The 15639-nt window shown below is 45.8% G+C and overlaps 1 protein-coding gene across 1 annotated transcript in view; it reads right to left on the bottom strand.

Annotated features, from left to right (window-relative positions):
* RTF1 (RTF1 homolog, Paf1/RNA polymerase II complex component) overlaps positions 1 to 15639 on the bottom strand; it is a 956198-nt gene that overhangs the window by 177584 nt on the left and 762975 nt on the right. Inside the window, exon 13 of the mRNA XM_069638847.1 lies at positions 9245 to 9366. Coding sequence (XP_069494948.1) covers positions 9245 to 9366 — 122 coding nt within the window. The remainder of the gene's footprint in view (positions 1 to 9244; positions 9367 to 15639) is intronic.

Consider the following 15639-nt stretch of genomic DNA (forward strand, 5'->3'; position numbering starts at 1 on the left):
CCTTATGTTATTGTACAGCTCTGCAGATCCTGTTCATGAGCCTCAGTCGTGGGGACAAGAGGGAGGACGTCTGGGACTCCTGCTCTGCAATGGGAAGGTCAGCGGCAGCAATGGGCAAACTTCAATTCAGCGTTTCAGCTCCTTGCCTCTGACAGCAAATAGCAACACTGCGGTTCTCGGATACCACTTCAGACTTTACTTGCTTCTGGGGTCCAGCACTCTGTTGAGGTGGCTCAGGCTTAGTCCGTGCTGCATCAGGGAAGTCCGACGGATCTTCCTAGTGCTCGGGTCCAACCTAAAAGCAACGCACACAGTCTGGTGTTCCTCTCCCTGGCACTTCGGTTCCAGCAGCAGCAGCGGAAATACAGCCAACTTTGAGAGGATGATCAGACAGGGTTACTTTGAGTTGGTAGGACCAATCAACTCCAAAAGGGAGAAGCCGTCCTTGCAGGGCTTCTCTAGTCGAGGCGAATTTGGAGCTTCAGCACAGCAGCAAGGCTTCACCAGGAAACCAACAGTCGAGGAGTTGCAGCAGGCGTCTCTTCCAAGTTCTTCGGATTCCTTCGTCCAGTGGTCAACTGCCTTCCAAGCCAAAAAAACCTAGCATTTTATGCAGGTTCTCCTATTAATTCCAGCCTGTCAATCCCACAGCAGGGTGGCTGTCCTTGCCAACCAGCCGGCCAATCACCTTCGGGTACATTCCTGTAACCAAGGGGATTAAGAACAGGGAGTTTCAGGCGCCTCCCTCACGTCCTGTCCCTGCCAGACATACTGGAGCCAGAGGCAGGCTTCACTCATAAATCCTGCCAAAGACAAAATGAACAAAGGGACCAAACCGGATTTGGCGCACACAGTAAATCTCAAGAAGGACATTTCCAGCAAGAAATGGCGAAAAAAAGAAGACCAGGGCAATTTTGATGAAATGGGCACCCATAGGTGCCTTACTGCAGCTGCAAATGCAATACGCAGTAAAAAACATACAATGGTAGTAAAAAGTAAACTACTTCCACCAGCCAGTAATTGTAGATGCCTGTCCTTCCTTTAACATCTGGATGTTCCCTCCACTACCTCTCCTCCTTCCAACTCAACACCGCCTTCTCTCCTGGAATGTCCTTGTTCTGGCCCTCCCATGTATCTCACTCTCTACATTCTACCTCCACCCTTGGATGTCATCTTCACCAGCTCCCCCCACCCCATCATCGCCAAGCTGCCCCATCTGCTGCCAAGCTTCCACCACTCCCCTCTACACTGCCACCACCACTCCCCTCTACACTGCCACCACCACTCTCCTCTACACTGCCACCACCACACTCCTCTACACCTACACCACCACCACCCTCTTCATTCCTCCCTCAATCCCTGGGGTACACCACTACCTCCCCCAAACACTGGGGTATACCCCTACCACCCCCAACCTCTAGCCCTTCGAATCCCTGGGGTACACATACCTCTGAATGCCAGGGGTAGACCTCGCTCTCCCCCTCTATGCCTGGGGTACACCCCGCTATCCCTCTCTATGCCTGGGGGTACACCCCACTCTCCCCCTCTATGCCTGGGGGTACACCCCACTCTCCCCCTCTATGCCTGGGGGTACACCCCACTCTCCCCCTCTATGCAATCCATGGGTTACACCACTTTCCCAATCAAGTAATTCTCTCCCAATCCTACAGGTATACCCCTTTCCTTCCTGTGGGTACCGTCTCAAACATATGTGGTTCCTCTTCCTGAGCGTCTTCCCCTCTTCCTTGATCTTGGACTCCCTTGTCCACTTTTCACCAAATACCCTCATCCACTGTGCCCCTACAACTATTTCTGCAAATCTGCCAGCAGCCCAAGCCTTCTCAAAATGTGAGTGTCTATTGTGATTAATCTAGTGAGACTAACTAAACACGGTATGGTCCTCTCATGTGGCCAGGGAAAGGCAGCCGCTACTTGATCCTGGGACGGTATGTGGCAGGGTCATATCAGGAGGAAGTGGTGACTTCAACTAATGAGTCCCCTATTCTCCTTGAAATATGAATGCATACTGTAAAATAAAACAAACCAATTTAACTGCTATACAAACCACTATGGACTTCAATAGCCATTATGCATGTGGTACTGGGACAAGGAAGACAAACTCAGTTACTGAGGATCAGAGGTACCGTTGAAAAGAATGTGTGGTCTAGTGTTTGTAGAACAAAGCACCCGAGCATGACATTTAAATCAAAGAATGGGTTTCAGGTGAGAATTGTGGCAGGAGTGGTAGAGGCAGTAGTCCATCCAGAGTCCTGGAAATGCTGCAGAAGCTGAAGGAATAACGCCATCTGAAGCCAACATGCGCAGAGAAAGCAGGCAAAACTGCAGAGCATATGCGGCAGGAAGCGTCGTGGACTGCAATGGGAGAAGAGGCCCAGCCATATGGGGAGTGTGTTCCCTACATGACGTGTGCTGCATCGGTGAGAGGGATGACGCGGAGGTGCAACAGAGCAGGCAGAGCTCCAGAGAAGAGGCAGGCAGACCGCCGAATTTGCACGCTTGCTGGCAGAGGAGAAAGCAGAGTGCAGAAACTCTGTTGCAGGAGAAAATGAAGCACTGACGTCACAAGAGACCAGTGAGAACGACTGAAGCTAGAGGTGACCCTGGGGCACTCCCAAGCAGGACATTTTGCAGAAATTACCGATTAAGAAAACCAAACTAATAAAGCGGTAGCATAAAGGCGACAAGGGCACAATTGCCCTTTTCTGGGATACCAATTTGGGGAAACCTGTAACCTGCATTTCCCAGAACCAAGAGGCTTGTAAAGCAGCAGTACAAAGACAACAATGGCGCAAGTTCCCGTCTTTGGGATACCAACTTGGGGACACCTGTAACCCACTGTGACAATGAGACAGCTAGGCGGCTTGATGGAAATTAATAGGGGTCTTTATTCAGACTATTTCAAAAAGGAAAAAAAGAAAGAATAAGCTTTAATCAAAAGTTGCTGCAATGTCCTTTCCCTGTGCTTATGCTTCTTTCTCTGATCCTTGCAGGGGATCTGGTAAGGACTTCTGGCAAGGCTTCTCCTCCTAGGCCTCATACGCCCACCAGCCTTCAGCAGATCCCGATGTCCTGTCTGGTTCGATCTGCAACAAAACCAAGAATGAACACCCTCTGGCCGTCCAGAGTTGTCTTTATATAGGCGGAGTTTAACAGGCCAATCAGTGCTCACTTCCTCCTCCAGTCTATATAAACTCTTCCAAGCCCCCGCCCCCTTTTCCCTTGAGGCATTGCAAGCTGTCCTCGACCTCGATCTCCACCCGCTCCCTGTTCCAGTCATCTCTGACCAGGCGAGTTCTTCGTTCCTTCCTGGAAGGGTTTTGGTGGGTCTCTGGGAGTCTTGTGTTTTTGTCCTGCTCTATTATGTTGTTACAACGCTGTCTTTCATAATCCGCGGCTCCGCGGTTCTCAGGTGGGTTACAACTGCCGAGTACCCGCAGGTTCCCCATGCCGTGGCAGCCCCGCCTCTCCCTGCTCGCGGTTCCTTGATTTCTCTGCCAGCTGTCAGAGTCGAACGTCGGCGTCACTTCCAATTCGCATGAGTGCGATGTTCTGACTCTCGTGTATCCGCCCGAAGGTTCCATGTCTTTCAGACCACCGCCAGATTTGAACGTCAGCGTCTCTGCTACTTCGCAGAAAGGCTGAGTTCCGACTCTTTTGGGTCCGTCCTGGAGTTCCATATTACATTTCTCCGTCTGTGCTTTGCCTGGATTAGATATCACCCGACCCCAACATTCCCCAACCAGGTGGGTCTCTGGGTCTCGGGCCCCTCCATGGTATAACTGACCCTCTTGACTTACACCCACATTTATCAAGAATCTATAAAAAGAGTCAGCCTTTGTTCAACACCTTCTCACACGGGATACTGGAGTAGAGAACATTGAAACAAATATTGTTACCAAGACTGATGGTGGTTGTAGGAGATTTTATCCTGGCAGGCGAGTAAACCAGAAAAGAAGATCTTTTCAAGTGTGATCATGGCAACAAGGTGTGGTGGAAAGTACTTGTTAACCATATTATCATTTTGATAAACTGTTACATCACCAAAGGTAGTTGCTGTGCGATCATGAACAAGCGTGATCGAATACTTGCTTTCTCATCTTGAAGAAATCAATTGCTCTGATTTATAAACTTATGATTCATGAGAAAGACATCTGCTTTACAGATAAGGATATTGTGGAGAACTACAATTGCTTTAAGTTTTGAACAAGTGTTTGTGAAAGAGACTTTTTACTTTGCCAAATGGAAGGTCAAATTGGAAGGAAACAATCTGAATAAGAACTTTGTTGGATCAGAGCTTTTACAGGGGTACTCCTGCATTGATTCAGGGAAAGTGTGACCCAGGTTGGGTTACAAGGAGTATTTCCAAAAATCTATAAATTCGAACTTTTAAACTGTTGTGTTGAATTGAAGACAGACATATTTGTGTTATTTTGTTGCATGTATTAGTGCGAGGGTCAGACTTTTTGGACACTAGGTCATCTTTCTTTATTTTGCTACGTTTGTTTTATTATTTATAATGCGCACCAGACCAGAGTGTATAAAGGCACAGAAAGCAATAAGACATTTTTCAGCTTCAGTTACAGTGCTGTACAGTTATATACAGAATATATATACAAGGATAAGGTTAATTGGTGCAGAGAGGCAAATGCCAAGATAAGAAGACAATATGACAGTGTTTACAGGCAGAGGATGCAGATGTGGTTATTGAAGTAGCCAACTATGTGTTAGCAGTCATTTTCCTTGATCCAGTGAATGATATTGTACCTAAAGTGTGGATATGTTTGATCTACCCTTAAGGCGGGAGGGAGTTCCAAAACTGGGCAGCTTTCACCGGGAAGCTGCTTCCTCCAGTTTTGGATCGTTTGAACCTGGGTACCGTAAGGTTAGAGTTGGCAGTTTTTAGGGCGGTTGAATGACTGTCTCATGAATCTGTCTGAGGTATCGTGGGGCGGCGTGAAGGCACTTGTGTGCGAGTGAGACTACTTTTAGTGAGATTTTATCCTTTGTGGTGAGCCAGTTGTGCGATCTCCTTAGGTCAGAGATATGAGCCTTTTTGGGGATGCTCAAAGCTGCTCTAAGAGCATTGTAATGTAGGATCTGGATTTTGTTTATGTATTTGTTAGCCCCCAGCTATACGGTGTTACAATAATCCAGTTCTGATAGAATTGGTGCTCTTGCTAGGGTAGTGCAGCTGTTGGTGGAGAGGAAGGGCTTGAGCGCTCCTATTAGTGGAGAAGGCGTTTATAAGCTTTGAGATAAAGGTGATAGGTCTCTAGCTCCGTCTGATAATTTGGGAAGGGCATGGGTCGCCTTGGCAGTTTGACAGTATCAGGGTGAGTATTACTTTTTCAACCTCTATAATAGATACTTTAGAAAAGCTGAATCGGTTTATGGGTTTTTGTGTGGGCGTGGATGTGCTGACTAGAGGGGTTGAGTGGTGGAGGGTTTCTTTTTTATTTGCGATCTTGACCTGGAGGTATGTTACTTTGTTGAGGGGGCTTTTTGGATACTGGTGCACCAGCTTTTATCCTTCACACAGGTGTCTGGTTCTGGGATAGAAGGTTCCATTTCTTTGAGGATTGTGAAAAGTTCTTTTATGCTTGAATTTGCTTTGGCGATTCTCTGGTGGTAGGAATCTTGTTTGGCTAGTAGAATTTCTTTCTTGTAGTGCCAGGCTATATTGTTAAGGTTGGCTTTATTGTTGTCTGAGGGTGATTGTCTCTATGTCTGTTCACTTTCTTTTTTCCAAGTCTGAGGGATTTGAGATACAGAGAGAACCAGGTGTTCAGATGCCTTTTAGGTTTGTTCTTTCTTAGTTTGAGTGGGGAAATAGAGTCTAGGGCTGCAGTCATGATTTTGTTATATTCATCGACAAGGGTAGAGGGATCAGTGGATTCTGTAAGTGAATTCAGAGTCAGTAGGATAAGAGGGATAACTTTATCGGCTGTGATGTTTTTGTTCCTAGTGGGAATGGCAGGGGCCAGGGGGATGTTTGGGAGGGTCTGGGTTAAGGCCTCAAGTGAGAAGGTTAGGAAGTAATGGTCAGACCATAGCTGTGGCTTGGAGGAGGCATGGCAGTTCTAGTCCGCCACCCAATCAAGTGTTCTGCCTTTGTTATGAGTGGGAAGAGTAACTTTTTGATTGAAGCCTAGTTTTGCTAGGGTGCCAGCAATTAGTGTGGCATGGTGGTCTTTGGTGTCTTTGAACCCCAGGCTGAAATCATCTAAAAGAAGACTTTGGGACATATTTTGTAGGTTGTCGGCGAGGATGGTGGTTAGGTCCTCCTCAAATGACCCCAAAGGGCCACGGGGTTTGTTTAGAAGATGGATGGTGAGGGTTTGGGTGTCGGCGATGGGTAGTTTGGCGGTTAGGGATTCACATGATAGAAAGTTATGTGACGGGGCGAGTCTCATAGCTAGCTTGGTTTTTGCTATTCTAGCGAAGGCCTCCGGCTCGTGTCTCGGATCTGTCCACTCTGAGCATCGTGTAGTCATCGGGAACTGCTAGCGTGAGGGGGAGGGCAGCTGCAGTGTGGAGCCAGGATTCACTAATGGCTAGGAAGTCAAGTTTTTCTAGTTGTAAGAGGTCCAACTCCACTATTTCTGTGGCGTGTGACACTATAGAACGGGTATTTATTAAGGCACCTCTGATTTGTGGAGCCTTCGTTTCAGTGGGTGTCTTTAAAGAGGCCTGATTGTTCTTAGGAGGTGCGTTGTATGGTTTACTCTGTTCGAGGTTCTCGGGTGATGGAGGGTAAGAAGGGTGGGGTTTTTTTGAGTGAGAATTATTGGGTTTGGTTCGTAGACCTGATTTCCTAATATTTCCTGGCGAGGGATTCAACCAGTTTAGGTACCCTCGCACGGGTGTTTCTAATGGTGGGGCTACACGGACTGATGTGTGGGCGTTAGAGGTTAATGAATGTGTGGGAGTCATGTTGTTGGGTAGAAGTAGTGCTACTGCATCAAGGGCTGGTGTGAAGTATGGACTTGTGTGGCATGTTGTGCAGATTAGGTCGAGAATGGTCCTTAATAGGACTGTGTATATGCCCGGTATATACATAGTACAGTTGAGTTGGGCTAGTGTGTAGGCAGTGCCAACAGGTGAGGAGGCAGTAGGTTAGCAGATTAGTTGCAGAATAAGGTAGCAATGCAATCACTAGAACGGCTTGGCAGACACTATGTGTCAATTTGTGGGTGCAGTTCAGCAATAGTTCCATGCAATTGAGGTGGAGGGCTCATTCAATTTACACTAGAGTATGTGCGGTTAAATACAGTTGCTATGGTAGGCTAGTTCGATTACAAGCTAGGGTGCATACAATAAAGCTGTAAATGCAATAAAATGCAATTGAATACAGTTACTGTGGTAGGCTAGTTTGATTGCAGGCTAGAGTGCATACAATGCAGCAGTGTAGGTGTAGCAGGGCGAATTACACTGGAGTACCTACAGTGGAATACAGTTACTGTGGTGGGCTGGTTAGATTACAAGCTGAGGTGCATACAATACAGCAGTGTAGCAATCGCATAGCGTGAAAGGCTAGTACAATCAAAGAGCAACACAGGCATTGTGCAAGATTATTAATATAGTATACTAGTCTATCAATAGGAACAGATGCGGTAGGCAGGTTCTGTAGTGGTGTGATAAGCAATGGGCATGGCGGCGAAAGAGCTGATCATAAAGAAAATGTCACCAACAAATAGTGCAGTGTACAGAAGCAATTTCAGTAAAGAACAGGCGGGGTCAGCAAGTCAGGCAGGCAAACATAAGCTGCGATAATCGGATGTGGCCGTTATGGAGATTGTGTCCGTCACAAACAAGTGACTTTACAGTGATAGTACAAGCACTTACAGCAATGTGCAAAAGCAATTTCAGCGAACTACAGGCTGGCTCAAGGGTCGGGCACGATAAGGAGCAGCAGTGCCTGTACAGTACACAGGCTGGTTAAAAGATGAATGCCGACTTTACGACTACATGCTGTAGTCATGCTAATCAGAGTTTGCTCAGGGTTGAAGGCAAGGCATAGGGCTGGACGTGATGCGGACTGTGACTTGCGCAGGATTTGGGCAGGATGCTAATGGTATGAGGTCCCTGCAAAGCTGATCTCTCAGAGATGCAGGTTTTGAGTCTAGGCATTTGTGAGGGGTTTTGGTGGCAAGACAATGGGTAATAGAATCAACAGTGCAGGTCGGGAGAACTGAAGAGTGTTTGTAGGAGTTGAGGAAGACGAGCAGAGCAGTTAATGATCTTGGTACTCACTTCCTGTGTGTTGCACCAGACTTTCTGGCCGACGGTCCGAAGTCAACGAACAGGCACAGGACAGCTGCTATCCTTAGATCATGGTCCTTCGATTGGTGGTCTGGCTACAGATTGGCACTGATGTAAAGCTGATCAGCCAATCCGGGTGCAGTGGTGGGGTGGGTGGGAGCTTGTCAGAACTTTGATGCAGGTTACGAGTCTGTGGCGGACATCCTTGCACGTAGGAACATCCTTGTTCGGCTAGGGAAAGATGGCCATTTATCTCACCCCTTTTCATTTTTAATAAAAGGGCAAACTTTGAGAAAACTATACCCTTCTGTCCGTCTTGCATTTCTGACCCTCACAATTGGTTGCTCTTCAGAAGTCTCTACCAAGCTCACCGCTGGAAGTGGGGTAGATAAGTGTTTCCACCCCCAGGCTGCCGTTGGGTCCTTAATCACTTTACTGGGTGGCAGTAGTCAGTCCACAGGTTGGTCCATCCTCAACCCTCCGAGCAAGCAAAGGGTACTTCTTCACATGAATGACATTAACTCCACATATATAATTAAGGCATCACATTTACTTGTGTACGGATATCATTCGAAACAAGTACTCAAGAGCCATTTTCAGATGTTTAGACCAATGTGCATACGAAATGCACTAATAATTGACAGATTTGTACATAGTTGTATGCCTTCATGCAACTTAAGCAAAGATTTGATTTACTATGGGTGGTAAAATAAATGAAAATGCACCACAACCGCAGGCCATTTTAGATTGTGAAATAATATAGGTTTGTTATCAAAAACAAAAGGGGGGGGGGGGGGGGCAGTATGGATTGCCAGGAGCTACAAAATAAAGAACCCTTTTAAGATAGTGGTGACAGACTTTTTTGCCACACCTTCTAATGTGCCACTCGGCTCCTATGTGTTTGTAATTCGGATGAAAAAGAAATGCTCCAAAAAGTTGCAAGATATTAACAGTAATTAACCTGATGGCTGATATGCTCTTTGTTCGCTGCCGGTCGAGAGCTTCGGCTCTTTCTTCAAGCTCATTCAACTGATCTTGAATCCGTTTTGCCTTATCTGGGTCCCCTGCCTCCTCTGCCATGGCCTAAAAGCAAAGTGGATAATATTACACAATTATACTCTTGTATTTGAACGGTTTCCGCATGCACTAGATCTTATAGTTGATCTTGCTTTAACTTGGTTCAGTAGCACATTAATAGATTCTAGCCAACGCCTAGTATCTATATACAGTCTTTGGTAGAGAATTTCACACATTTGTAAACCTGTAGTACCATAATTGCACCTGAACACTGACAAAAAAAGACTGCTTCCATTATGCAAAAGCATTATTCGTCCTTTACAATTTAATAATCACGAAACATACCAAACCAAGAGTAGTGTATTTCAAACTCTTATATTCAAACGGACAATACAATTGTGTGGTGAACTATCCAAAAGCCATCCATCAAGGTATGGGGTTGACCTTGATAATTGTGGGTAAATTGTTAACAGTTCTACTTTTCTTGACAAACAAAGGTAGCTGGTGTCGAGAGCGGCATAGACAAGGTAACTGTTTCCTTGGAAAGCAGAAATGGCCACAAAGCATTATGATGAAAACACAGTTTGTATCTCATTAAAAGTTAAGAAAAGATTTCAGTTCAGGTAAATGGTTTGCACTGCACAATGAGTCCAGGGTATTGGGGTATTGCATCTTCCTCTTCAGATTAAGGTCCAGTGGTCGACTTGTCAGCAGCTTACATGTTCGGAGTTGGACTCCTCCCTCGCTTCCTGCCTTTCCAGATACTCTGGAGCCTGGACGGGGATTCCACAGGACTCCCGCCTAAGACAAAACAGCCACTAAGATTGTTCCCGCCTAGAATGGCAGGGGAAGAACTCCGAAACAGCAAGCATACAAGAAATGGCGAGAAAAAAAAGGTGCCAACATTTTTAGCAAAATGGTGGCCCTTCTGTGCATTACCAAGGATGAATTGGCAGTGTTAGGCAAGATTGTGTGCAGTATCCTTTGGAAGACTACAGTAACCTTGACCTTGTGACAATAGGAACCCAACCTTTGGTATACATCTGTACTACACAGGTTGGTAGTGTGGCTGAGCAGCCAGACTTCTGAAGAGGGGCCAACGTGAGCAATAGGGTTGTAACAGTTTCACAGTGACAGTTTTTCAAATAAACACTTACACTCAAGGTTTCTTGATTAAACAATTAAATTTAACAGTCAGTTATTTAAGCCTTCTTCAGAAGGGAGCAAAACATGTAACAATTATACTACACTTCAAAACACTTAGTTTCTCTAAATAAGATGATACCCATTGGGGATGGCGCACAGACACTTCCTACATCCTCAGGTGACTTAATTAGCTAGGACACTGTCGACACTGATTCAGGACCGACATATTTAGAGCAATACAGGTTGGTGCCAACGTCAGATTGGGGAATAAAACAAAGGTTAACAAATAATTCATAAACAGGAAAGTACTTTTTAATCCTTCCAATGTCAAGTAAAACTAACCCTTTCCTGGGGGAAAGGTAAAGGCACAGAGTCAGAGGTAAGAAGAGTCTCTCAGGAAGCCAGGACAGCCAATGTTAGTTGAGCAAAGTCTAGGGGAGCTGAAGGTCGTCTTTGCAGGTAAGTAAAAGTCTTGCACAATGTTTTTAGAAAGGTTTGTAGAAATAAGATTCACGAAGGGCCACAAGCTGGGAGGCTTGTGAGGGGCAAAGCTGTAAGCAACTCTGCAAGGTTATCCAAGACAAGTCAACTGAGAGCAAGTAAGGCGACGCGACAAGAGGCAAGTCCTCTTAACTTTACAGTATCTTTGGTCAGAGGAAATGTTTCCAGCTGGCTTCTGTTCCTGTACAGCTCTGCAGATCCTTTTGTTCCTGGGCCTCAGTTGTGGGGACAAGAGGGAGGACGTCTGGGGACTCCCCACTCCAATGGGATGGTCAGTGTCAGCAATAGGCAATCTTCAATTCAACAGCACTTTGCGGTTTCAGCTCCTCGTGTCTGACAGCAAATAGCAACACAGCGGTTCTCGAATACCACTTCAGACTTGCCTTCCATCTGGGGTCCAGCACTATGTTGAGGTGGCTCAGGCTTGGTCGGTCTTGCTTCAGGAAGTCCGGAGGATCTTTCTGGTGCTCTGGTCCGACATAAAAGCGATCCACCTGATTTAGTGATCCTCTCCCTAACACATTGGTTGCAGCAGTAGTAGTAGTACAGCCAGCTCCGAGAGGATGTCCAAACGAGTTCACTTTGGGGTTGATTTGGTCCCACCAACCCAAAAAGGGAGAAGTCATCCTTGCAGGGCTTCTCTAGTCGAAACGAATTGGGAGCTTCAGCACAGCAGCAGGGCTTCACCAGGCCAAACCAATGGTCCAAGAGTTGAAGCAGTTGTTTCTTCCAAAGTCCTTCAGATTCCTTCTTCAAGTGGTTGAGACGCCCTTACAAGCCAAAAGCCTCACCTTTTACACAGGATTCTCCCATTCATTCCAGCCTAGCTGTCAATCACACAGCAGGGTGGCTGTCCTCCAAGGACAGCCAGCCTGTAAATCACCTTTGGGTGCATTCCTGTAACCAAAGGGATTAAGCACAGGGAGGTTTCGGGCACCTCTCTCACTTCCTGCCCCTCCCAGACACAATGGAGCCAGAGGTGGGCTTCACTCGTGAATACCACGAAAGGCAAAACTAACAAAGGAACCAAACCTGGTTTGGCACGCACAGTAAATCCCAAGAAGGACCTTTACAACAAGAAATAGCAAAAAAAGAAGACCAGGCTATTTTGACAAAATGGGCACCAATGGGTGCTTTACTGCAGCTGCGAACGCATCCCGCGGTAAAAACGCACAATGGTAGTAAAAAGTAAACCACTGCCACCAGCCATTAACTGTAGAAAGGGTAACATAAAAATGTTACATACGAAACTAGACAAAGGGGATACTAAGTAACCCCTCCAGCACCCTATGGTAAAATAGTGTGTGCTGGGTCTAGAAAGTTACAAATTGTAAGTAGTCAATTTCACTTAACTGCTCTTGGAAACAGTAGTTTCACCAAGAGAAGGTAACCTTTGGGAAATCTAAGAGACTTCCCCGTGCCACTGCACTGATGATGCTTTGTGTCATAATGCAAAGATGATGCCTATGGAGGTTGTCAGACTCCAAAGTCAAAAGAAACAGAATTAAATGTACAAAGTCCCAAAGTTCAGCAAAGGATCTGGGGGTCTCCAAGGTGGGAGGAATTTAGCACTAAACAAAGTTCTCCCTAACAGTCAGCCTGCAAGTAATGCAGACTAAACAAGGCATACAAGTAGTTACACTGCCACCAGCCATTCAAGGAAACCTGCAATTGTAACAATGTTACCAGCTAAGTAAAATGCATCACCCCAGCACGCCACATAAGGTGGGGTGTGCTGGATCACTATTTAAAATGTAAAGAACATGAAAGAGAAATTAACAGGGGAGCCCATAGGGGCAGCCTAAGCCCAATAATTGTAGGAAACTAATACGTCAACCATACACTATGGATAGAAATTAAAAGGTCACCCATAAACAGTAAATACTAGGTGAGGGGGAAAAAGATTCCCCTTCACCAAGGGACAAGGTAGAATTGTTACCTTGTCAAAAGCAAAAAGGTCTGGGTTTGACGGGCCAGCAATATTTATCATTTATATGAAAATCTTACCCAACACAGCTAACCAGTTTATTTAAAATGCTGCACCGCTACTTGGAGATGAAGAGACTGTCCAGCAAACGTATCTCAGAATGAAGGTAGGTAACAGCCACATTTAGGGTTTCATCAGTTGTAGCATTTACATTTGTCTTGCTTAGTTTTAGCAAGATTTTCAGAAAGTCCTCTGGAATGAACTTTAGGAAGATCAGCCTGTCAGTTGTAAGTAGGGTTTCCCTTCAGTGCAGCAACACCAACATTACTTTTTAGAATAGTGGAACACATTTCAAAAGTTAAGCAAGAACTTGGAAATTACTTTTCAGAATGGCAATATGCACTTTGTAACCGATGTAACTTATTCTGTTTCAGGAATAGGCAGGTACAACACCAAAATTTAGCAAGTAAATAACACTTGTACAAGTTCCTCCAGAGGCCTTATGCTTTACCAGTCCCCTCCCTAATCTAGGGTTTGAATGTTCTCAGAGGCAGAGGGAGACACTAGTGGTCCATTTGCCAGTAGTAGGAAGAACAGGCAACTGTAGGAAATCCGATTTCCATCTTCTTACAGTACTTTAGAGTCGGCAAAAGGGTACAGGGACTCCGCAAAAGGCTCCCTGAATGCGTTCCACCGTTACGCCTGGGTGAACGGTATGAGCGACCACCCAAACGTGCCACCACCCTAGCCACACGAAGCCTTTAGGTAAGATTTACCTCAAGCCACACAGTACCTCAGCTGTGAAGATGTTGCAGACGGACGCCTTCATGATGCAGCAGCTCCAGGACCTGGTCTCTGGATTCTTGGTCGTGGTTACGAAAGAAAGGACACTGGGTGTGAAATTGCAGCAGCAGTCGAGAGGAAAGGCACGCAACAAAGGACTCTTTGGTGCGTCTCACGGCTCTGTGGATTTGGTCCCCTTTTTAAGACACCAGATTAACAGTTGTCGCCTGAACGATTCAACTCGCCATCTCAGTCCAGCACTCTGGTGAGGGGACTTTAAGGAGTGTAATCTTGCTTCAGGAAGTCCAACAGGAGTCGCCAAAGTTTGAGAGATTCGTTCTTTGTGCGATGATGCACGGCACTCAGTCTCGAGGTCCCAGGGTATTGGCGGTTTGCAGCCCAGAAAGGTCACAGCTTGTCGTGGGATGGCTCGAAATGCAGATCTTAAGACCGATTGGTCCAACCAGTCCAAGGGTCCGAGTTTTCTTCGGGACTCAACTGTCACATTGAAGAAAGTTAGCACAGGCAGCAGTTACTCAGCAGGCATCTCTGGTTTCTAGAAGTAGCTACAGGCGTCTTATTCCTCATCAGATTTAGCACCAATGGTCGACTTGTCTTCAGCTTCCAGATCCAGGCCCTTTATCCAGGAACCCAGTCAATCAGCAGTCATGCTACATTCAAACTTAGTGGGGTGGCTGACAGCCAGCCTTGCAGTTGGAAGTGGTCCCAGCCAGGTATGCCAGAAGACAAAAGACAGCTGTTTGACACCTCCCTAGTTTCCTGCCTTCACAGATGTTAGGTAAGAATTACTGCAGTTATACTGCGAGACAACACTAATCTGCTTGGTGTTCGGTAATCCACCTTTTGGTATAGCTCTGTACTACACAAGTTGGTAGTGTGACTGAGCAGCTAGGCTAATCTTAAGGGTAAATGTGAGCTGTACAAATGAAATCTGTCAATACAAGTAACCAAGTAACTTTTACACTCATGGTTTCAGTTATAGTTATTTAACATCAATTTTTAAGTAAGCTTTGGTTAACATATGGCAATTTGTTTTAACAATGTAAATATACTTTAAAATTACTTTTCAGAATCAAAACAAGTTAGTGGATAATCTTTGGATATGCTTCATACACAAAACCTACACATTGAAGTGACTTCAATCACAAGGACAGTAATGTCATTTATCACACTAGTATACTTTGTACCAGTAGGGTAGCTGTTGGGAAGGATTACTCTTTTATAGCACCCGTCCTTACATTTCCATGGGCCCACAAACTTTTTGCTTTTATTTTTTAATCTGACCTACTCTTTTTACAGTGCAGTGAAGCCTTCAGCTTCACTACACTGGCTTTTGCTCATTATGCCATGGCATAAAACTGACATGTCCGTCCTTCAGGCTGCCAGTACTTGGAAAAATGGTTTTCCTTAGTCTTGTTACTTTGTTGCTACTTTTGGTAACGTATCACTTTGGTAATATTTGCATCATTGTACAATGCATCTTACAATGCAGTACAATGTGGTACACTTTGTTTTGCCCTGGACTAACACGCAGAGGATTTTTGGTTACTCTAGGTGTGCCAAAGGGACAAGCTGGTGGCAGCAGTTATGTTTTGCTTATTCTTTAGTGTAATTTACTTTAGCCTTATCATGTTTATCTCGTTTGGCTACTAACTGTGGCTAATAGTCAAACATTACCATGCCACAAGGTTTTTCGTTTGTCCCTTGGCCATTTTCTCTTTAACCCTTCTTCCAGGGTCTCACATGCCAGGAAAATCTGTATATGGACTTCCAATGCCCCGGAAAGCAGAGGCTTTTTATGGGTTACTGCAGGGCTATGGGTGTTTGCTGGCAGGACCGTCTGATTCCAATCCACAAACTAGTTGCGGTGTGTCTGAGTGGTATTCATGAGTTGTGCTACTAGTGGGCCTTATTGGACAACTGCTCGGGGGGGGGGGGGGGGGGGGGGGGGGGGGGGGAGT

This window comes from Ambystoma mexicanum, chromosome 14, assembly GCF_040938575.1.
Source record: "Ambystoma mexicanum isolate Mex_15411 chromosome 14, UKY_AmexF1_1, whole genome shotgun sequence".
In the NCBI taxonomy this organism is placed as follows: Eukaryota; Metazoa; Chordata; class Amphibia; order Caudata; family Ambystomatidae; genus Ambystoma; species Ambystoma mexicanum.